Source organism: Xiphophorus couchianus, chromosome 8 (genome assembly GCF_001444195.1).
Source record: "Xiphophorus couchianus chromosome 8, X_couchianus-1.0, whole genome shotgun sequence".
Lineage (NCBI taxonomy): Eukaryota > Metazoa > Chordata > Actinopteri > Cyprinodontiformes > Poeciliidae > Xiphophorus > Xiphophorus couchianus.
In genome coordinates, this window is record NC_040235.1 from 14,646,758 (window position 1) to 14,671,559 (window position 24,802).

Consider the following 24,802-nt stretch of genomic DNA (forward strand, 5'->3'; position numbering starts at 1 on the left):
ATCTACATTTGGATCGAGTTGAGATCACATAGACAGGAACAGGCATGTCTCATGGTTTACCAGGTAGTTCAAACAGCTCACCACTTCCTCTTCCTGTCAACATGACGCCGTTTCCAACGGTCCCCCCCTACACTTCTCTCCTGCCCCATCAACAGGCATGCTCACAGAGAGCTGCAGAAAGCCTGCAGCCGAACTGCACATGTATAGTTACCAAGACTGGCTACTCCTCCTTCCTCTTCTGCTCATTTCATCCTGTGGGTGTGGGCTCAAAGTGAGGGACAGCCTCCACTGAGTGTGGATTTGTAAGGAGGGAAGATAGCACTTAACCTAAAAACATGGAGGCTTTCGTACAGGCTTTTGTTTTATCACTATAAAACCATTTCTTACTTCTGTGGTTCAGAAAAGTGTGAGGATGCCTTTATGGCGGTGAATGTAACCTCACACCTTCTTGATAACTGTTTTTGTGCATGTGGGGGCAGGTGAAGAAACTGAAGTCTAATTTGACTTCACAGTTTATATCAATAGATTTGCTTAAGAGAACTAAGATACAAAAAGTTATATTTGATGTGTTTGTGTGTTTCAAGTTCAGCTGAGTTTCAGATTTACATTTGAAATTATTTCCATTCAACAAGGAAGTTTTCTTCTGATAATTGAGACGCCACTGCTCAACAGGTAAAACAATGGAAAAGGAGTGTCATTTAAAAAAGAATCAATTTACATTTAATAAAAATTGGTTTGATGAAAACAATTTAAACCCTCTTCAACAATCAATGGAAATTTTTTATTAGCATTACAGCAATCAAATCTTTCCACAATTGTGGACCAGCTGTTTTCCATGTCCCCAGTGGTATTGTGAAGATTTATGTTTGGCGAATAGCTACAAGTCTCTGAGGTTGTAAGGCTACCTTGTCACCAACCTAGAACTCCCTCAGATTCAACTCTAAAATATTGGTCAAATTAAACAATTATTTTAAATGTTGAGTCTGTCTGTAAAATCAAGATTTTTTTTCTTTTTATTCAGATGATACTAACCTAAAACCTAAGTGCGCCATTCTCGTGTTCAGGTTGAATTTTGGGTAGGAAAAATCATGAGTCATCCACCAAGTCTTCAGAGGACTTGATTTTATGCAGTCATAAACGCCTTATTCTTTGTAAACAACATTCCAAAACAGGTTTCAGCATCTCACCAGGTCCAAATGAGAAGGTACTTTGAGGCGTATCGAACAACACAATCAGTGTGTCATGAGTTTTAGTCGTGGGTTAATGTGTAAAACTACAGCTAAACCCTGAGGCAGACATGAACTATCTGGCTCGGATTAGGGAGGTATCGATGCACAGTAGGCTTAAACAATCACTCTTTGCTAAAAAAATAAAATGATCAGGATAGTAAATGTAATTAACAGTGCTCTAAAAGTGAAGTATATTTTTCAAAAACAATTTTGGAAAAGGTTTAACTGACGATGATTACAGAATAATACAATCTGCTGGGGTAGAGTGAGTAGATCACAGAGAGTGAGCGTTCATCATCAGAACATACCAACATGTTCTTGAATGGACCAGCTTACTTAACATGAAGGCATTTCAGCTGAAACTGAGGTAGGCTGTAAAGTCAAATTTGAAGATTTATGTTAGAAGACAGCTAGTAGAGGAAGCTATCCCTTGTATTATTTGAAAAGGGTATTTTAAGCATTTCATAAATTATGATTTGTACATTATTAATTCAACAATGTCAGCCTGTATCTAAAATAATGTTCCCTGCACATGTTGTGTAATTTATATTTGGGTGATGCAATCTTTTCAAGTATGGGCCTGAAAATCTTTTATAAATCATAAAATAGCACAAAACTCCAAAATAAGTGTACAGTCTTTATTTAAACGTCATAAACATACAACTAATAAGACTACAAGATAAACTGTAGAGTATAACTAAAACAAATGATTAAAAGGTACAAAAAATAAACCTACATACGACACCATCACTATGAAAATTACAAGTCTCTAGTAACAGCACTGGATCAATAAAAGTATAAAGCTTTAAGTACATGTTCAGTACAACCTGGCAGCTTTAAGATTAAATCATTGTCCCTAAAGTCTCCATTTCAAGCTGTGGGGAAAAAAACCCTGTCTAATAAACAATAAAACGTGCTTGCATGACTTACAGAGTGAAACTCGAAGCTTCACATATGCGTAAAAAGGTGGTCTGTAAATGTGTCCTAGAATGTCCACACGCACACAGCCCTTTATCAATAAACAGAGAACAATTCTTGAAATATTTGTCGCCGAGCAGAGAGAGAGAGAGTGAGAGAGAGGGAGAGTGAGACAGCTGTCCTGCGGAAAAGAGGCCAATCCCCTGTGTGGAATATTCCAGTCTGTCAGCGGTAAACTGAGCGGCGCTGGCGAGCGGGGAATTTTTTCTCCCTGCTTTTTTCCCCTGCAAATACAAGGCTATAAATACCTTCACTGGTGGGTTTCGACACAAAACTGTCCACTAAAGTGACATTTTCACTGCTCCGAACACAAAACTATTAAATAAATGCGCAGTTAACAGGCCTTTGAACCACAGCCGGGTTTTTGTGCCCTGCTATTTATCTCGCAGGCAACTCCATCGCATTGAAAAAGGCAACATTAACCTTGAAATGCACCTGGAGACCCCCCTCCTTTGCGCAAGCGAATCCAGACCCTCCCACCTATAATTTAACTCTTTCCCCGAAGTTAACTGTAAGAACCCGATCTTATTTGTTTCCACTGTCTGGTCTGCGGCGCCTTAAACTCGCCGTGCTGGTCGCTCGCTGATCCGCCGGTTTCTGCCTTGAAGCACCCTTCACCTAGATACAACACAAACGGGCTTGCCGCAGCGGATTCCCGTTGACCTTATATGGCAGTGTGTGTGTCTGTGGGGGGGGGGTTGTTGTTGCAAAGCTCTCGAGCTCTCATGGCAACCATCCAGTTCTCGGATTACAAGTCAGCCTAGCAACTGCCAGCCTGAAAACGCTTTTATGATCAAAGTTTCACCCCCTCTCATGGAGAGTCCACCATTTATCCTCTTTTTTTTTTTTTTTTTTTTTTTTTTTTTTTTTTTACTAAACAGCATTTGGACGATAACCACATTCGTTACAGTCGTCATATTTGCTTCTGAGTGCCGAAAACATAGAAGGAAGTGTTCCGACAAAAAAAAAAATAAGGGCGCTTTCAGAGCCTCACCCAGTTATGGCGCAGCAACATTTCACAGCACAGTGCTCCTTTTGTCTGTTAAGAAGCCATTTTGAGACAGAGAACTGAGCAAGAGCAGCCTCCTGACCGCCAAAAGGTTTATTTGGATGTAAGGAATCAGTAGAAAAACACAAGATTTCCTCACCATAAGACTGCTTTTTGCTCGTTTAAGATTTGGATTACATATTTTGAATATCAACTGTAAGTTTGCTGTATCATTAAAAAAATGTGGGCTACAGCAGTTTTTTTTTTCCTATAATCGTTTTGTCAAGTTTTAAAAGTCTGTGGCTAATATGTTCACGTATAAGCAATTAAAAATTTAGGTTAAATAGCTAAAAAAAAAAAAAATCCGTTACCTTATTAAAACATTTCCATGTAGGTTTAAATGATGTAGCTCAGTTAGAAATGTCGAAAATGGACGAGGTTATACTCGACTGCAATCCTGTCTTGAGGAGAAGAGATGGTTTTGCATATTGCCCACACAGATGATGCTTGAAGATGCATTTTCGCTGGCTGTCAGATGGGGTATGCTTGCCAGTGATGAGAGGAGAAAAAAAAAAAAAAAAAAGACTTTTTGAAAAGAGGTCTAACTGTCGTGCTAATGGAATTCCTTCCTTTTCAGGAGACGCATTCCCACCCCCTATTAAAGCCATTATTAAAGGATCCGAAGATGGGGCTGAAAACATCCCTCCTGTCCCTGCGTTTTAGGCCTGTTAACTGCATTCACCAAAGTGTTGAGGTAAATATTTTCACAATGAAAAAGTTTTCCCTCCATCGGTTTTCTATTAGGTTTTGGATTGTTTGGGATTTAAATATTACAAGAAATATTTTTTGTAAAAAGGACTACCTGAATATGCTTCTTTTAGATATTTAGATATACCCTTGAGGCAAGGTCAGACAGGCGTTTGCACTTTGGACGTGTTTGGCTCTGAAATGGCGAGTGGACGACTCGAACCTAAACGTGGTTCTGGTTGTTTCCACCGTTCCAGGGCAGGGTACAAGACGAGCCATTTTGCTGTTTTGAGAGGAAGAATGTTGACAATTAATAAACAAAACAAAGAATTAGAAACACAATACATTTTTGTGAAAAGATATTTGTTATTTATGGCCTGCTTTGGACAAGTTGCACTTAAACATGTACAGAAATCAATGTCAACATATGAAACTGAAAAAAAGTCGTTTTCATAATAGTTACTGCATGCCTTACAATTGACATTGTTAAACAATCAAAAATGTTACATTATATATTAAAATAATTAAAACTTACTTATTGCTACTCACTTCCTACAAGGCCATAACAGGAATAGTAACATCTATCACTTTAACTGTTTTCATGTCTAATTTAACGTCTCCAATCACTTAAAACAGTTTATTCACATTTGGTTTTTCACTTAACAAATATAAATATTATATGGGTGTGCCATGACCTAGTTAAGACAAAGATGGATTCCAAGCAAAAGAAAAAAAAGGTTGAAAATGTCACAGGGTATTACATCCAGTAGCTACATTCTCTTCCAATCTTCCCAATCCTTTAAAAGGAGCAAACATACGTTTTATCATAGTCCGTAAAGAGATGAGGAAACCAAGTGTAAAGATCCCTTTTGGAACAAAGGAAACCCATATAGGCCATTGAGTCCTGTTTTAAGGAAAATGGCTGCCGAGAGAGCGTACTCAGCCCCCTCTCCCTGCTCTCTCTGTTGAAGGACTCCTGAGCCGTTGCCTCTAATAGCAGGCAGCTCCACCGCTGCCGGGCTCTGATTGGCCCGCCGAGCTGCCGCTGTTAACCAGCCAATTGCCCGAGCACTGCAAAACAACAGGCAATGTCAAACAAAACCCAGTTTGCACGACAACACACTCTTCGTTGAAACAAAACAAAAAAAAGAAGAACGCTAAAGATCAGGAAATACCAGTGAATTTTGAATAGTTTGATGACTATAATAAGTCAGGCATTGCTGTTTGTTCTAGTTCGTCCGTTAAGTGTCAACTGCCAGAAAGAAACGAAACAAGCCGCTGCATTCCAATAGTCACAAACGTTAAAGAAACTGTAGAAACCAGCTGCTAACTAACCAAGTGTCCCTTTTAAGTCGTATTAATTTGATTTAAATGCAACATAAGTAGCCAACTGGAGTCTCTGGAAGCACTTGGGTTTCATTTTTCTATTTTAAAATATGCAGCGACACGTCTGTATAGCACACAGCTCGTACCCGAAACACCTTTATTAGCTTTCAGATGCAGTTAAGAAGATATTGCCCTCTGAGTTTAGCTTGTTTGCCGTTTAAGTCAACGCAATCAGCAGATTCAACACTGTTACTCAGAGTTATAAGTCTAGTGATTTGAGCGCACTAGACTATCACTAGAGCTCAGATTCCCATATGCTTTAGGTGTATTTGTGCTATTGTTCCTCGTGTTTATCCATTATGATTTTTTAGTTGAGTTTACGATGGAAATGGAAGCAACTTTGTGGCGAAAGTGCGATGTGCGCAGGGGGTGGGCAAGCCTAGCGGTGTATTGTGGGAGAGACAGCAGCTAGAGACCAGAGGCACACACACACACACACACAATATGTGCTGGCTCTCGCCGAAAAGGAGGCAGTATTCTTCAAGCGAAATCATGTAATGTAAACGGAGAAAGCAAGGCGATTTCATCTTTTTGTGTATTTAAAAAAAAACACTCGATCGGACGAACCATGTCCAAGCCAGCGGAGAGGAACAGATTGAACGAAGACCATGGGAGAAAGCAGAGTTCAAGTAAGCTTGTTCTTTTTTCTTCTTTCTCCAGCTTTACTAATGCCTGTTTTTCCGTAAGTGGGATATACGCTACATCCAATTTTCATTTCCCCTCATTGCCGGAGTCACGCATGTGTAGCGCTGGGCTGTTTTAAAGTGTTTGGAAGGGCTGGTTGGTCGGGAGACTGCTTAGCCCTGGCTCCCGATAACGCTAGCTCTCCTCTCCCTGTCGCTGGCTGCCGTTTCAGGTTTGGCGAACGGCATGGACAGTCATCCCGTCTGCGGCTCGGCGGAGAAGAAGAGTCACCACTGGAGAAGTTACAAGTTGATCATCGACCCGGCGCTCAAGAAGGGATCCCACAAACTCTATCGCTACGATGGGCAGACTTTCAGCATGCCCGTAAGTGGCGCCGTTGATGCGGCCAAAAGGCTACAATAGTAACCAAGGAGCCGACCTCCATGATGCCGTTACTATGTGGCTGTTTTGCCGTGGCATATTCAACATCCTCGAACACCTGTTTCACCAAGCAACAATTCCGATTTTTTTGCACGACTACTTTGCAACAAGTTAATACGGTGTGAACCTGGCTAACAGGATCGTGTCCCATCCTTATCTCCAACAGAACCCAGGGATACCACCGGTGGACCTGGTCCGTGACCCGAGGATCGGACGTCTCTGGACAAAGTACAAAGAGACAGACCTACCGGTGCCTAAATTCAAGGTATCTGCCATCGGAGTCGAATGCCACATTGCTGCTTGAGGAAAACAGTTGCTGTCAGAAGTTGCAGACACACCCCCCTCTCATTCATCTTTGGGTCTTGGAGTTAAAGTATGCACCGGTCAGGCATAACATTATAATCAACATGGGTATCCCGACTGAAACTGGAATGTACTTTGTTTTCTGACAACGTTTTGTCTGAATCAACATTCATTCTTCAGCAATTTGAGTTGGATTGGACCCCATGAACCAGACCCTGCTCACTAGGGCATCGCTTTTACTTCTTTGGACGACTGCAGACCAGAAAGGCCACAAGAGCTGCAGTTTCGGAGATGCTTTGATCCAGTTGTAAAACTTACTTCGGTCCTTCTGCTTGTCCATTTTTCCTGGATCTAACACATCAACCCCAAAGATAAAATGTTCTCTTGCTGCCTATAATATAGCCCACATGCTTAACAGGTGCCATGATGAAGAGATAATTATTGTCATTCATGTCACCTGTCTGGGGTCATAGTGTTATGCCTGATTATTGTATATCAATGTGTGGATACATTGTTACATTTATGGATCTAAGTGCTTTAAGGAATTTATTGCAGCTTTTTATCCTTATCTAACCTGATAGAAATGACCCCACATAGTGCAACATTAAGCTTTGACGGCCCTTCTCACCTCAACCCCTGTCATTCCTCTCCCAGATCGATGAATTTTATGTCGGCCCTGTGCCTCCGAAGGAGGTGACGTTCGCCAGGCTGAACGACAACATCAGGGAGGGATTTCTCACGGACATGTGCAAAAAGTTTGGAGATATCGAGGAGGTCGAGATCCTGTACAACCCGAAGAATAAAAAGCACCTGGGAATAGCTAAAGTTGTTTTTGAGAATGTGAAATCCGCCAAGGTTGCTGTTCAGTCGCTGCACAACACGTCCGTGATGGGAAACATTATCCACGTGGAGTTGGACCCGAAAGGTAAACAGTGATTCATTCATCCAAAGCTTCTGCAGGGTTGCGTTTATGCAGAGCAGGATCAGTTATAAGTTGCATGAACATGGATTTGAAAGATTAGTTTTACATGTTTGTCTTGAATGATCACAATGACAGTAGTCACGTCTTTACATTTATGTGTGTTGCCTGGTTACATGGACGTAATTGAATTTCATTGAAAATGAGCCCGGTCCCATAAGCCCAGAGCTGGGGGTGCTGTGTACTCCCACTGAGCATAATTGTAGACTTGAAAACAAACAATACCAATCTGTCAGAGTCGCATGCACCTCTGTTGATTTCAATTGATGTATCTTTTAATAAATAAGAAAAATCTTTTTTACTCTTAACAAATCTATTCAAAGTTCCAAATGTCTTTCAAAATCAGCATCTGAAATGCATTTTACCATAGAGCATGTTAACATATTTTTTCTTAATATTTGTATTTATACGGAGTTAATTCAGCAATTTTTTAAGTGCACTTTGAACCGTTTTCATTCATTCCAAAAAACTAAACATGCGCTTTTTAAAAGCTAAGATGCAATTATTGTATGCATTGATTAGTATTTGAACTATTTATATTTTTAGATTGCCATAACAATCTAGATTTATTTATTTGAAAGCTTTTAACACTTTGATAATGCATCCTTTGATTTTGCCACTGTTCTGTTGTATTGACCAACTGTTACAGAGATATGTATTACCAGCTAAAATTTCTGATCACTTTTTATCAGTCGCCCTGCTGCTTTCTAAATCTTGCATCAGACCGGCTCATTTTAACTGTCCTGCAGGTGAGAATCGCCTCAGGTACTTTCAGCTCCTGATGAATGGCAGCTACACACCACGGACGCTGCCTGTTGGCGGAGAGGAAAACAGGGACGTTTCCCCTCGGAGTCTTGCAGAGGCATTACTGGTAAAAAGAAACTTTTAGCAAAATATAAGGAGTATTTTTACACAATGTTGTCTTGATGATTGTTTCTATATGGTCAATTTGGTGTTGTTTGATGCTCATTTTACCAGTATTGTTATTTTGTAAAATCCAAGCCTGAAAAGAGATGTTATCTTGACCTTTGACTCTGGTCTGAACTCTCAAAGCTGTAAAAAACAATGCACTTTGACCTTGTAGTAAGATTTCCTGAGCCCAGAAACCTACAAAGTTTTAGATCTTCACTGAAATGTTGCTATGTTCATTTAATCACTTTTTTTTCTTTTTCAAATTGCTATAGGTTTTTCCCAATATAACTTATTTTAATGTCTTTTTTTTTAAGGCCTGTGAACCCATCCGCAGGTTGTCGGAGAGCAGCATGTCTATAGGAGGAGTGTTGCCACCCAGCAGCTCCACCACCCCCCTCAGCCTGGAGACGGGTTACTCCAGCATAAGGCAGGACACCCCCCAGTCCCAGGGAACCCCTCACACCCCTCGCCAGCCGGGTACGCCCTTCTCTCAGGACTCCAGTTACTCCAGCCGGCAGTCCACGCCTGCGTATCAGTCGAGCCGTCCTGAGAGCTCTGGAGGCTACAAGTCCCGCAGGCATGAGAGTAAGTTCCAGGACGCGTACAACCGCCGGCCGGAGAGGCCTCAGTACCGCAGCAACATGTATCGGAATACTCCGTCTGATCAAGCTTCTTTCAAGCAGCACCAGCTGACACCACCTGAACCTCCACCTTCAACCCCTTCCTTTAACTACACAGCGCATCCTCCTGCTACGCCCAACTTTAAGTCCGCGTTCTCGCCCTACCAAGCTGCTTTGCCGCCTGCGTTCCCCCCGTCAGAGTCGCCGTACCATCACCCGGCTCAAAGGGACGGCGAGTATCTCCGACCGCCGCAGCCGCCTCCGACGGCCCCGACGGATGTCTTGCCCGTTAAGGAAAGGCCAGAAACGCCTCCAATCCCAGAGCCGCCGCCGGAACCAGTTCCCCAACCCACCACCCCTCCCCCTCAAACACCAGAGCGCTGCCCTTCACCTGGCTCCCCGGCGCTGGATCCGGAACGCAACAGCCTGGACTCGCGTATTGAGATGCTCCTCAAGGAAAAAAGGACAAAGTTGCTGCCGTTTCTGGATGAGCGGGACTCGGACAACGAGGTGCGAATGGAAGGTAGCCCCATTTCCTCCTCGTCCTCCCAGCTGTCCCCAATCCCACCCTTCGCGGGCGGCCAGCAGAACTCTCGGCCATCCAGCACTGGCTTGGAGGACATCAGCCCAACCCCGCTGCCGGACTCCGACGACGAAGAGCCGATTTCCGGAACCGCTTCGCTGATCAAAAGAATCGGCTCTCCCATCAACGAAAAGATGGGAAAAAGCGACCTCAAAGACGGAGCTTTTCCAGGCAACAGTCCCACTGAGAAAATGGACACGGTAAGACGCAGACACGGGGTGTGTGACAGAAACCACAAGAGTTTTGCAAGAACTGGCGCGCAGGTGGCAGCAGCAACAAGCCACACTTATTAAGTCTTGACTGGGTGATAGCAGTGTGAGGCTGGCGTTGATGAATGCAGGTGTGAATGACAGTTAAACAGGGACACAGGAAGTCAGGTCTAGTTTCAGTGTGAGATTGTAGTAGTAAAGACTGTGTGTCACTGTTTTTGTTCTGCCTTGTGTTGGAAATTCTGGTTTCTCAACAACTGCTGTCAAGACAGGCATCTTTGAAATAAGCAACAGTATAAATTGAATTGCGAGTTTAGATTCCTAGCTTGAAATTGGCTTCACAATTATGAAGCTTGGCTCACATGACCAGCAAGGCTACATTTCTGAACTATACTATCTTTAAAGGGAGAAACTCGAGCCGCGTTGCAGTTAAGAGAACAAAGCGTCACGTTTCCTCTTTCTAACACTCGCTGCACTTGTTCGCAGGGAGGAAAACACAGTTTGGCTGTTGGCCCCATTCAGCTTCACACTTCCTGGTTGTAGCAGAGACTTACAGTCGGGATTACGTCTCTGTTCTCATATTTCAACTTATCACAAAGCAAACAGTACAAACAGGTCATTTGGATAACAACGCCGTTCCCCTGACAAGTTTAGTCAGCTTGCTTCCACAACTGCAGCCTCTTGTGACGGATTGTTTTTGCACAAATGTGTAAAATACTTTAACATTTTTTATTGTTTTATACAGTAGCTCAATCTGACACTGAAACATACAGAATGTCCAACCTTTAACTTGGGTAAATTTATTGTGAGAGAATTGCCAGTAGTACAGTTATTGCCACCGACACTTTAAATACTTTATGCAACCCCCTTTTTGTCCAAAGAGACGGCGCTTTGTTTTCCACTATAGCATTTCACAAGGTTGGAGCCTATAGAGAGGAATCTTTGACCCTTATTTGCACAATCTGTCTAGATCACCCAGAGTCCGAGGTCCTCTCTCCTGCTCTCGTCTCTTCAGCTCCAGAGCTTTTCTATACGGACTGAGACGATCACAGGGAATGTTGATTTTTGTCTGTTCATAATTTTTTTTGTTGTTAATTTGTCGTTCTATTTTGTATCATTAGAATTTTAACTGACCAAATGATGATCCGGTGTCAGTTTTCTAGTAGAGATTGCGATAGCTGCGTTTCTCAGTCATTTCGAAGAGTTAATGCATTCTGACAAGTTCCCCTGCTCCTCAGCATCACAGATCCTCCACCATACTGAACACTGGGCATGAGGGGCTCTTTTTCCACATTTATTATTTTGTCACGCCACACTTGCTGAAAAAAAACCCCATAGTTCCATATAACCAGATGAGCGCATGGCTCTGAAATAACCAGTGGTTGCTATAAAAACTTATTGACCTCAGGATGCCACCTCTTGCTGCAGCTCTCTAAAAGTTAACTTCAGAGATTTCCTCTTGCATCATTCTGACTGTGTAGTTACCTTTAGCTATCAGGAGCTCGGTGTCGCATCGTATTTTCACCCCAGGAAAACAGGAAGCCACGCATTACAATTAAAAAGTTCCTGGAAATGTTGCAGTTTAATAGGCCAGTTAAAAAAGTGTGCATTTTAAAGGCTTTAGGTACTTTATTTTAATGTGATAGTTAGGAGTATTGACAATTTAGTCACAAGTTATTTTTATTAGAACTATTTTTCTGTTGGATTTTTCTAAATTGTCAGTGTAAGATTATTCTGCTTCATCAAATGAACAGATTAGGGATTTTTATGAATCTTCACCAGAGCTGTCAATATATTTTCCTTCATTTGTATTTTGTTATTACAGTTTTCTGTAGTTTCTCCACTGTTGTGTTCTAATAAAAGAGGGAGTCAGCTCTGCTTGGAGCCGTGCTGACCAAAGCCACAGGTCAGCTGTGTTTGACCGCGCTAATGTGTATACAAAACTTTGAACTCAGATTAGAGCTGGAATTATTTATAGCTGGCATTCTGAAAGATTCACTAGTTCATTGCTGATTTAAATGTTTCAACTACATCAGCTTCATTAGTCCTAACCGGTTTTAATATAAAATAGTTTAATAGTAATAACGATTATTTTAGGAATCGATTTTATCACTTATTCTGAAGAGTAGTCAACTAAAAGGATGAAAAGAAATTGGCATATATATGCAGATTCTTTTATTTAACAATATTATAAATAATTTGAAAGATAAATTTAATTCATTTTTTAAAGAAGAAAATAAACATTTTGTTGTTTAAATGCAATAATGTAGCATTATTTAGTGAATTTGAACCGGGTAAAGCTAAAACTGCATCGCTAGAGGAGTTTTGGGTAAAATATATTGACATACAAAGGTGTTTTTATCCAAAAAATTTAAATATGTTTCGTACAGTTTTTGGCTTATTTACTGCTCTGAATATGCTATTTTTTCAGCGAGTGGATTTTTTTTTTTTGAGTTTCCAGGTAACGATTACTAAATTAGTTGATGATTATTTGAATAATCGATTCATCACAATTAATCAGATTAATCATTACATCTCTATTTAATAGTGTATTTAAAACCTCTCTCTGAAGTAAAAGTTCTCTGGATTACCAATCTAATTTTGTTGTTTGAAGACTGCAATCTCATTTGCTCAGAGAGTTCAGACACAGAAAAAGGCTGACGACCGCACAGATATGGGCTCTTGACGTGTTTGTCCCCTTCTCGCCCAGGCTCATCAGTCGTCAGGAGAAGACATGGAAATCTCAGACGACGAGATGCCAGGAGCGACCATCACCAGCGGGGAATGTGCCAAGGGCATCGTGGTAAATTCGGCAGTGTCCCCCATGCACACCATGTCCATGCACCCTGCCAGCTACCACGCCATGCAGCATCAAGCCGGCTTCGCCATCGCCCCTCAACACCTGGACCCTCACTCCAACATGCTGGGGCACCCCGCTCACCTGCGCGGTCACCATGGAGTGCCTCCCCATATGATCTCGCCCATCGGCCACTATCATCAGGACGTGATCCAGATGATGGGTCTCATGAACTGCGTGCCGTGGGAACGGTGGAACACGATGCACATATCCTTCCAGATGCAGCAGCAGATGCTGAGCCGCATGACTCAGACGAGGGGGCCGTATTCGTATCCGCTCTTCATGGACGGCGGCACCTCGGGGCAGTTCGGCGGGCTCTACCCACCGTTTTCACTGGACGCCGCCGCCGCCGCCGCTCCGGCGTGCAGCACCGGTGTGCCAGGGCAACAGTGGCACCATCCCAGTTTACCACAGTTCAACCCCACGGTTCCTCCGCCGGGGTACGAGACGAAAAAAGAGGACCCTCATAAAGCCACTGTTGACGGCGTGCTGCTGGTCATCGTCAAGGAGCTGAAGGCCATCATGAAGAGGGACCTCAACCGCAAAATGGTGGAGGTGGTGGCTTTCAGGGCATTCGATGAGTGGTGGGATAAGAAGGAGCATTCAGCAAAGGTAAAATACAAACTTCCTGAAATGTGTATGTTTGCACCGCAATCTGAAAATAGATAAAACGCTAAACCATCTACACCAACGTTGGGAGCAATCTTTCCCATTTGAATCATCGGTTCTTTGTAGCAGATAATGACCTTTCTGTGAGGTTGCTGCAGATTTGCCTCCCTGCGGTCCGGCTTTCATAAACTCAGCCAGTAGTTTTGAATTAATTGCGTGGCTGCTGTCAGTGGGACAATAGGCAGAAATGATGCATTTGCTCTGACGTTCACTATGTTTTTATGAATGCAAATACTCCTCGAAATCACGTTTGATTTATGTCAACCAAACTTGTAAACTTGTGTTTATGAGAGTTGCATATGTCTCTTTGGTTTATTTCTCAAAATAGATTAGATAAAAAAGAGGGTTTTTTGGGGGCTTTTTTGGATTTCTAGAAACCAAAACGCCTTTTCATTTTCTCCAGGCATCTCTGACTCCAGTAAAAGGCGCTGAGAGCAAAGAAGAAGAGCGACCCAAACCCAAAGAGACGATAGGTTCCAGTCTGTTGGAGAACTGGAATAAAGGAGAAGGGCTCGGCTACGAAGGAATGGGTCTGGGGATGGGTTTGCGAGGAGCCATCCGCTTGCCATCCTTTAAGGTGAGAAACTTTCCAGCGCTGCTTTTCGTTTAAATTAAACTTGATAGTTTTGCGGTCGAGTTATACACGATGCCACATTCACCTCCCCTTGTCATGTGACCTATGACCATCCCATAATATACTTGTTTGGTCATATAATGTTATGTTATGTAATATTGTTTTTTTTGAAAATATTAATGAAAACATTTTAACCCTTTAACTCAGGTAAAAAGGAAGGACCCACCTGATACAGCAACGGGAGGAGAGAGCAAACGAGCCCGACCGGCCACCCCAGCAGACGACGAACTGGAGGATGAAGGTAATAATCCACAAACTTTGTTGTAATTCATCAGGATTTATGGAAGGGAAATGGTACATTTTAAAAACATTTTACTAATAAATTTCTATCCTCTCATATTTAATGCCTTTAATAATAGTATAAGTGTGTAAAATGTTGTTATAGTTTAGTTTGCCTTGTTCCTGCTGTAAAATGTAGAATACTTTCACAGAAGCTCTTTTTTTTTAGTTCATTTCTATTGTTTTTATCTCCATATTGCGGTGCTGAAAAAGTTTGAAAAATGCTTGAATTTTGCTATAGGAAATGTGTGCAAACCTTGTCCTTCTACTTCTTTCCTTCCAAATAAAATACATTAAAGTGTGCAGCTGAGACATGAGATAAACGGTGTGAAAACTCTCCCAAAGCCCCCCAACACAGTTTTGGTGACAAATGTCTTCCAGAGAGAGACAGAGACGCAGCCGAGCTCCCGTCAGACGACTCCAAAATGGCCGGCGACGGCCCCTCAGCCAAGCGGCGGCCCTCGCGACCGCTCGAACTGGACAGCGAGGGAGAGGAGGAGATGGACACCTCGGAGAAGGAAGAGGAGGAAGAGTCGTTGTCCGACGCCGTCGATGAGGAGCGCGATGAAGACAAGGCTCCAGACAGGCTGTTGTCTGCCAAAGTGAGTCTCGTCAAAAAATCCTTTAAGGATGCAGGTAAACGACACGATGATGATGATGTCTAATGACCTCGTAGGAGAGTGCCGACGAGGAGGACAAAGACAAAGATGGAGACTCGTCCAGTGACAGCGGATCGTCAGACTCGTCCGACGACGGTACGTCAGATTCCTAAAAGAAACGTTTGTGATGGGTCTGATTGTATTTTTCTGTTATCGACCGTTTTGCGTCGTTACTTGCAGAAGCGGACAGCTCGGCTTCCTCCAAGGCCAGCTCCGACTCCTCAGCCGAGAGCTCCGACTCGTCAGGCGAAAGCTCCGACTCCGAGTACGAGATGAGCTCGGAGGAGGAAGAGACGGAGGAAGACGTGAAAGCGGTCGCAGAGAAGGTGGACGGAAAAGAGGCCGAGACCACGTCATCATCCTCCTCGTCCTCAACCTCGTCGTCTGATGAGGAGGAGGAGAACAAGGAGGAAGATGTCAAGCCAGCGACTCCTCCCATCGTCCAAGTGCAGGAGTTTAAGGAGGAGCGAAGAGAGGAAGAGGAGCAGAGCAGCAAGTTCAAACGCAGACCTCCCAGTCCTCCCGAAGAGGAGACCCCCGAGGAGCTGAAGCCACCAGCGCACCAGGGGGTCAGAGGTGAGTGAGGGTCCACACCGAGCTCCTTGTGCAAAACCTGTAAGGTTCCTACTGTGCAACATCTGGAAACAGAACGGAAACATCTGGAACACAATTTAAATTCGTTTCAGGTCTGGATAAGAGTGAGGAAAATAAGAGCATGGAAAGATATATTGGCTTCCTTCCTTTTTTCCTACTCACTCACGTTACTTCCTTTTTGTCCTTCTTTCCTTCCTTTTTTCCTAGTGTCATTACTTCCCTTTTTGTTTCCTAGGTTCTAGGGTATTTAAAACCTGTTCACCCCTAGAGCCCCTAGCCAGGAGAGCTGCTGCCACCAGTGCATTGGGCTTCAGGGATGAATTAAATCCTGACAGAATCTCTCAAATTTTACTGTTTTAATATTTTTACGATAAAAATCGTTGAACTCAAATTGTAACATCTTTTTTTTTTTTTATTAATAGTCAAAGAGGAGAAAGTCTGCGTTGACGTCAAGGTTGAACCTCAGGACCACATAGCAGGCCTCCGGCCCCTGACCCCCACCGGCGCTCTCCCTGACAGCGACCAGGAGGTCAAACTCAAAGGTAAAGCAAAGCCTGAGGAAGTGCCCTGCACCCCGACTCAGTTACCCCCCTCCCATCCTGTCGCACCTGCCCCGAAATCCATCTCCACGTCCTCCATGCACCTCCCTCTCCCCCCTCACCCTGCTGTAGAGAGTCGCTCCCTGCTCCACCTGCCCCCCGGACCTTTGCCTGAGTTCCCTCAGCGACCCCGGCTCCCCACGGACGAGGACATCCCTCGCACGCCGGGTCGGGACCTGATGGAGCGCGCCCGCTGTCTGGGGAAATCCCAGAGCACCGACACGATCCCCAACACGCCAGGCAGCGACGCCCCTCTGACAGGCAGCAGCCTGTTGCTCAGCTCACCTCACATCCCCGGCAGCCCCTTCTCCTACCCGTCCCAGTCCCCCGTCCTCAGCGCTGGCGTGCCTCGAACTCCCGGTAGAGACTTAACCTTCACGCCTGTCTTCCCCGAACCTGCAGCCTTGACACTGAACAGGAAGAGCTTTGATGAGCGGCCTGTTTTCAAGGAGCCGCCAATCAGCGCTCCTCCGTCACTGGCAGCCGGAGCCGATCACTCGGCCGTCGCGCCTGAAGATCTACCGACCGGCGTCTCGGGCGATATCCCCTTGATGTCTGACGCCACCGCCTCCAAGAAGAAACCGGGGCGACCGAAAATCAAAAAGGCCGGCGACGAGCTTTCCTCCGAGTCCACTGATTTGCCCCAGGCGCCGGTTCTGGACAGCGTCTCCCTGACGACGGTCCAATCTCCCAAACACACCAGCCTGGACTTCCGGGAAAGAGACGTGGATCCGCAGACGCTGCTGCCCGCCGAAGACGGCTTCCCCTCCTACGACGAGGAGCCGCCCGCCGTCGCCAAGCCGGCTCGCAAGACGCGGCGTTGCTGGGAGGAGCTGCTGCTGGACAGCCTGTCCCCGGTCACCACGCCGCAGCGCGCCTACTTCAAGCCGCGCTCCGACTTCGAGGAGATGACCATCCTGTACGACATCTGGAACGAAGGCATCGACGAGGAGGACATCCGGCTACTGCAGATCACGTACGACAAGATGCTCCAGCAGGACAACGGCAACGACTGGCTCAACGACACACTTTGGGTCAACCATCCTTATATCCTTTACTGCTGCTCCTGGTTCGATCAATCAAAACCTCTTGTTTACAATCTGAATCTTTGTGTGAATCAAAGAGCAGCTCCCCCTGCTGGTTAAACAGGGTTCGCACAGATGCTTGAAATCTTTGAAAGTTCTTGATTTCTGTATATTGTAAGGCAGCGACTAACGATTATTTCAGTAAAAGATTATTATGAATATTAATCGGATTAAAACATTTCACGTTCTGCATATTTTTCTTTTAACCACTTGAGCAAATAAATAAATTAATTCATTTCTAAATAAGAAAGCAAACAATGCCTAACACTATTGCCTAAAATGTAATAGTAACAGGAGATACATCTGTAACTAAAACATACTAATAACATAAACTACTTATTCTACTTATTAGCAATAGATTGTACGGCTGATATGTTGATTATTTTTTTGATTATCTGATCAATAATTGGATAGCAAAAGGTGCTTGATAGATTTTTTGTTTGTTACAGATTTTGGTGACGCTAAAACTGCACTTGCGGAGTTCTGGGAAGAACATATTTACAGAAAAAGAAGCGTTTCTCTTTTTTTATCTTCAATGAAAACTTTATTTTTGAAACAGGTTTGGCTTAATTCCTGCTCTGAGTGTGTTGTTCTGTCAGCTATCAGCCTTTCTCCTACTCTATTGTCCAGTTAACAATCAATTGATTACCAAATTGATTACCATTATTTAAATAATCGATTCATAATGATTAATCATTTCAGTCATTACGTAAAGTTTGGTAATAAAATGCCTAATGTTTGACTAACAGTGGGAGAGACAATAGACAATAAAAAGAGACATTTTTTATTCCTACTGTCTGAAGTTAAATAAAACTAAACTTTCTTGTTTTAGGTCAGTTAGACCTAAAATTATTTCTATTTGCTAAATGTCAAAAAACTTAGCAAACATTTTTTCGAGAAACATTTCAAAACATAAAATTTTGTTACATTTTAGTGTACTGTGCTGTAGGATGTACAATCACAAGCCATTACTAATAACGGGAGTACATAATATCATAAATAGTGATTCTTTAGTTTATTTGTATTGTATTGTGTTGTAGGAAAAGTTACCTTGAAAATGTTTGAAAAGTGCTTGAATTTTGCTGTGGGAAAAGTGTTCAAACCTTGTAAAAGCGAGGTACGTCCTGGAAGTTTTGGGTGATTTTTTTTCCCCTTGACTTCTGTGCACCGACCCACATCCCCGGGGTGAAGAAGAAGAGGAGAGACGACGGCATGCGGGATCATGCCACCGGCTGCGCCCGCAGCGAGGGATACTACAAGATCGACAAGAAGGACAAGCTGAAGTACCTGCAGAGCTCCCGGGTGCAGTCGGAGGAGCCACCGGTCGACACGCAGGTGGGTGGAAGTTACATCTAATAAATGCACATGTGTGTGTCGCTGGGCGTTAACCTGGGCGCTGAACTGTCGCAGGGCATGAGCATTCCTGCACAGGTCCACGCGTCCACCAGAGCCGGCTCAGAGCGCCGGTCAGAGCAGCGGCGGCTGCTCTCGTCTTTCGCATGCGACAGCGACCTGCTCAAGTTCAACCAGCTGAAGGTAATCCTGTCGTTTGGTTCCCACTGAGGAACATTTAGCAAGAGCAAAAGTGTTTTGGTACAAGCAAAGGATTTTTATTCATTTGTGCGTTTTTGTCCTTTTTAGTTCCGTAAGAAGAAGATACGATTCTGCAAGTCGCACATCCACGACTGGGGTCTCTTCGCCATGGAGCCCATTGCTGCTGATGAGATGGTGATTGAGTACGTGGGGCAAAACATCCGACAGGTGAGACGCAGTTCGGCTGCATCTATACCACATATGTCAAAGTCGAGGCCCGAGGGGCAAATCTCTTGCCGCCGTCTCTTTTTATGTGTCCCTCTATACTCCAGACGCAACATTACATCAATCAGTTCCTCCAGTTTTTTACCCAAATTGTTTCGCAAAAATGGTCAAAATCATTGTGTTTAAGTGATGCTAACTCCCACCTGTGGGTGCCGGTGTTTGTCACTCCCACTACACTGATTATTGCAAAAAAAAAAGAAAATTATAAAAACTGTCGTGAAATCCTGTGATAAGAAGTCCAATACGATTTAATTCTAAAATGTACAAATGCAAAGACATCTCTTTATTAATATTTTATCAATTCCTCCTATTTCTATTTCTTGTATTCAGTATTTATGACCAGAAAAAACACAGAAGTGACAAACTAATGCCGCCGTAACATGCAGGAATGTTTGGATGCTAATCGTGTGAAGCTGAGCAGGATTGACGGAAATGTTTGTGGGTTTTTTTGGTTGCCAGGTGATCGCCGACATGCGGGAGAAGCGCTACGAGGAGGAGGGCATCGGCAGCAGCTACATGTTCCGCGTGGACCACGACACCATCATCGATGCTACCAAATGTGGCAACTTTGCCCGTTTCATCAACCACAGCTGCAACGTAGGGCAACGTCATCTTCTTTTCACCAACACAAACTTTAAAAAAAAAAAAAACGTTGTTTTTATGAGTTTTTTTATTGTTTATTTGTCGTTTGCAGCCTAACTGTTATGCTAAAGTCATCACGGTTGAGTCTCAGAAGAAGATCGTGATTTACTCCAGGCAGCCGATCAACGTGAACGAGGAGATCACGTACGACTACAAGTTCCCCATCGAGGACGAGAAGATCCCGTGTCTGTGCGGGGCGGAGAACTGCAGGGGGACGCTCAACTAACGGACCCCCCTCGCAGCGTGAAGCGACCCGGCGCTTCACCCGGGTCGAGCTAAGCTACCTGACCTGCACTCTTCATACATTAAACTCTAGAATGTTTACAATTCACGGTGCTCTTCAAATGAAACTGTGTTTATTTTTCTGCCAGTGTGACTTTTTCTCCCCAGTATTTCTGCACGACTCCTGCAGCATCCAGTCCCGACTCGGCTCGGTTCGGTTCGGGGCGAGGCTTTTTATTTTACACTTTTCTCCTCTCATTTGTCTCATAAGCTTTACCCCAAAACACCACTTGTGGTACAAGGAAAAACAAACTCACATGTTCAGCTGCTCAGTCACACTTTAAGATGCCTGAGGTTACTCCCTCTTTGGAGCAGACGAGCGGAAGGCGGAGCGTTCTCTCCGCTTCCTTCCCTGCGCAAAATAAATCAAACTAGACCGAGATACAAATGGTTAAATCTGGAGTATTCAAGCATCTTCTACCTGTCCAGGACAGGTCGTGCTGCTTCCTGTTAGTTTATGCAAAGGTTTAACGATGTTCTGCAAAAATTTGCATTAATCATATTCCTATATATATATATATATATATTTTTTTTTTTTTTCTAACAGTTTGTTTAGGTATTTTCATGCCTATTTGTTCAGATACACTATGTATGGGTGCGTGTTTTGCATGAATGAGTGTTGTTACCTGATGGTGCGGGAATGTGATTGCGCTGCCCCCTGCTGGCCGAAAACGGAAGAGAAAGTCAACTCAAAAGCAATCTTGAGTTTTCAGCTCTGGGGGGGGGGGCAGTTATTCATTATTTTAAGTGCCAAATTAATTAATTAATGTACGACTGTCTCTGTTTAATCATGAGGAAGCTGCTATGTGTTAACAAGCAACCGCGAGGAACTTTTCCCCTCTCTTGATGATCATGTTTTGTTGTATTTTCAGTAACATCAAGGCGCCTGCGGCCTCCTCGCTGGAGCCTCTCTGTCTTTGTCGTTTATTTAGATGAAAGATAAAATACTAAATGCACTCGAGGGCTCGCACCTGCGCCCCTCTCCTTCTCAAAGCCCTGGAAGACCAAGTCAGTTGTCGCTTTTCATTCACTTGGATTAATAATGCAGGTTTCTGTTTGTTTGTTTTTTTTCCACCTCTGATGTTCATATTGTATATGAGAATCTGTACAGAAGATCTAAAACTTTTTTTATCTTCAGAAATGTAACACTTTTAAGATGCTCCCCCCCCCCCCTTTTTTTTTTCTTCTTTTTTTTTATCGAAAGACTGAATATTTAAATATTTTCAGGGATCTGTGAAAGGAGCTGATGGTTAAAAGGTTGTTTATTTAAAAGGTCCGCTGTGTACAGGAAAAGCTTCCACTTCCCTTTTTGAAAGATTGTTTCTTGTGGAAACTTCTTCGTTTTCTGCCCATTTGCTTTGAGATCCTAAAACGTGTAAGTAGCTTAACTGTGAATATGATATAAATATATAAATATATATATAGATATATTTTTTGTTTCTTGGGATTTGCTACTTGAACACAGCTCGGATGTGTGCGTATCATAAAGGGGGCGAGCGCTGAGCTCGTCAGCTGGTAGCAGGATATTCAGCTTGTGTCAAGCTCCTGTTATTTTTGTTTTTTTTTAATTTTGTTGTAAATTCTATGAAAAACTCTTTGCAGTGTGGAAAATAAAAAAAAAAGGTGCAGAAATGGCACTGGGAAGAGGACTGAAGTTTCAGCCCATTTCTCGTGTCTATTTATTATAAGTGTATGAAAAAGAAAAAAATAACGAATAAATTTTTGCATACATCCATAAACAGTGGTTGTTTCTTTAATGTAGCAAGGAGGGCCATTCTTATACATTTATAGCATCTTAACAGTTTAGAGAACATTACATGCATAATATAATTTTAATATGAATTTAAGAAAGGCGAGGACAAACGTCACTGAATCTGACTTATTTCTGGGTTTTTACAGTCTTGAATTCAAAACTTTATTTCTTATTCTGTTATCTAAAATAAAATCTTAATTTCTGAAGAATAAGCTGCTTCTTATCGATTCTTATATTTAATCTTTACCCATCATCTCTCTAATGAAACAACTCAAATTTTGGTAAAATGAATCAAGTGGTTTGGTTTTAAAAAACTGGATTTTGTGCCATGTTTTAAAGGGACCACTACACTTTTTTGGTGTCTAGTCCTCCAGTGTTTCAATTCCATTAATTCAGTACACAGAATTATTGTTTTATAGTAGAGCTGATCAATCTTACACACAATAAAAAAATAAAACGAAATATGTGTGTCTTTTACCACATAACTGGATTGGAAACCAACCTCAGCTTAGTTTTGTTTCCAGACTTACTGAAAAAACAGAAAATAACCCAACTGTGTTTTTGTTCTATCAAACAACGTGAAAGATTGTTGAATTTTGAGGAATCTGGTTATTTCTGTATGCAGTCCTGTGAAATCCTGCCCCATTATAGATAACGAAGTCATCTGGAACGGATCTATATTTATCTGTGGCCAGAAAATGTCCCTGTTCTTCTGATTGGTTCTCAGAAATCAGGTATATAAACTTAAGCCTCAAGTAAAATCCGAATGGATGAACATCAGAATTTGTATCAGAAGCAAGGAAGAAGATTTTAAATATGTCTGAATTTTTAGGTATGGATTATGTCTGAAAGTCATGAAATTATTCCACTTGTTCAGAATAACATAGTAGCATTAATCAGGAGTGTGTGTGTAGGTGTGTGTGTGTGTGTGTGTGTGTGTTGACCCGAGGCTGTGACAGGATGGTGTGACCACAAGCGGAGAGGCGGGGCCGAGCGAAGCAGCATGGGAGCCAAACTCACACCCGTCTCCATCTGCTGAGCTCGAACTGATTGGTCCGAATCATAAAATGCTGCTCCGTGTTCTCAGATTTATTAAACAAACCCCACATTACGAGCCAGAAGTCACTGCAGTAACATCCTAAAGTTTGGACAAAAATGGTCTGAAAATGATTCTCAGAAAAGATGGGAGTAAATATTATCATGTAGGTTAAAAGTAAAGCATTGTTTACAAAGTTTTAGGATATTTTCTCATATTGACGATGTTTTTTCTGGTATCCTAAGTTGTTTTATTTTGTTTGTATGAAGTGACCTGAAGCTGCACAGGACCTGGTATTTGTCTGATTTATATCAGAGAAAATTGTAAAGTAATAGGTTTAGCCTCTATTTCCTTTTAATTAAAACCTGGCATATTTTTCAGTATAATGTTCAATGCTGAATATTCATCAGATCAAATCAAAGAGTGTGAAACAAACGGATTGGATCATCTCTGGCTTTCTTTCATTTAATTGGCTACATTGCCTGAAGGTCCTCTCCTGATTGGCTTGTTCCCTGTGTGTGTCCATTTAAATTACATTTTGTTTCCTGAGTCCTTTCCACAGTCGCCACATGCTTGCTCATTTCCTTAGATGGAAACTATTTTAACCGATTAGCATAATAAAATGAAAACTACTGCAACACAAGGATGTTAGTTTGTATCTACTAAGCCTGCTGAGACATTTCAAGGTCAAACTAGATACAGCAAATCTGTAAGGGAAGAAGATTATATTTGGAAAAGTGTTTCTTCTGTCTAATTATATATATAATTTTTTCATTTTAGTCTTTAAAGTACCAAATTTTCCACATAACTCTGTTGTTTATGTCTGATTTAATTTCTAAATATTAAATCAAATAACTTGAGTAATCTTCTTACCTAACACTTTTTTACTTTTACTTGAGTAAAAATATGTTGAATTAATGCTAATCTGACTTGACTAAATTGTTGGAATGCATAAGTCATTTAATGTTATTCTGTCCCCATGCTTAGACTAAATAATATTTATGTTATGTTTTGAATTAAAACTTTAGACTTTCTCTAATGTTTTAAAGTCAAATTTTATGTAATTTTTCTTGTTTAAAGTTTAATTTTAAAAGCAGATGCATCTGTAAAACAGGTCGGTTGTTATATATATATATCTATATATATATATAGATATATATATATACTGTATATATATATATAGTGCAAGATCCAGTTAAAGTGAAACTGTTGTAACATTTAATATACAACAGCTGTTTTATATTTATTGTTGTGACATAACAGAAGCTAAACTGCAAAAATGTTCCCTAAAAATAGACAGGACCAAGATGTTCATGGTTACTGTGGAGGAGCTGCAGAGACCCACAGCTCAGTTGGGAAAACAATAATTCGCTGTAGGCTCCATAAATCTGCCAGTGAAACACAACTGTGGCAGCATCATGCCGAGAGGGATGATGGAAGAAAGTTAAATACAGAATACTTATAATTACAAAATAAGTTACAGGCTTCCAAAGTGTGAGGTTCTCTTAACACGCAGCCAGAGTGACAACAGAAGAGCCACTCAAGTAATAATTGAATAAAATAAATTGCTTCAGGTTGCAACATTAAAAAATGAGAAAAAGTTTGAGCATTTTTAGAAGATATTGGTTGATTTGTTTTTTTTTTATTATCATTTTACAATGTTTCTGGTGAGCTGGACCTCATTCAGAGCAAAGGTTTGGACGTTTATCGTCATAAAATGACGAGATTTGATCTGTAACATTCTGTTTTTGATCTTTAATAAGTTTGGCTATTAAAGAACAAAAACAAAAACAATATTTTGGGCCAGGTTACAATAATATATTATATTTTCATCCATTTCATGGAGGATTTTTCCCAACTTTACCTCCTACTTTAATGAGAAATCTATATAAATAA

The 24,802-nt window shown here is 42.2% G+C and overlaps 1 protein-coding gene across 2 annotated transcripts; it reads left to right on the plus strand.

The window, feature by feature from the left end:
• The first annotated feature begins 3,739 nt into the window (after positions 1-3,739).
• On the plus strand, positions 3,740-21,856 carry setd1ba (SET domain containing 1B, histone lysine methyltransferase a). 2 transcript variants are annotated; one of them, XM_028025965.1, is made up of 18 exons: positions 3,740-3,949; positions 6,185-6,336; positions 6,560-6,658; positions 7,351-7,621; positions 8,425-8,546; positions 8,902-9,990; positions 12,710-13,468; positions 13,929-14,102; positions 14,307-14,400; positions 14,820-15,040; positions 15,115-15,193; positions 15,278-15,673; positions 16,114-17,337; positions 18,544-18,710; positions 18,786-18,911; positions 19,017-19,136; positions 19,653-19,790; positions 19,888-21,856. In XM_028025965.1, exons 2-18 carry the CDS (start codon positions 6,199-6,201, stop codon positions 20,059-20,061), a joined length of 5,391 nt encoding a protein of 1,796 aa, XP_027881766.1. In that variant the 5' UTR covers positions 3,740-3,949; positions 6,185-6,198; the 3' UTR covers positions 20,062-21,856. The 2 variants fall into 2 exon arrangements, with proteins under 2 accessions (XP_027881766.1, XP_027881765.1); XM_028025964.1 differs by lacking the exon at positions 3,740-3,949 and adding an exon at positions 5,827-5,957.
• Positions 21,857-24,802: the final 2,946 nt, after the last annotated feature.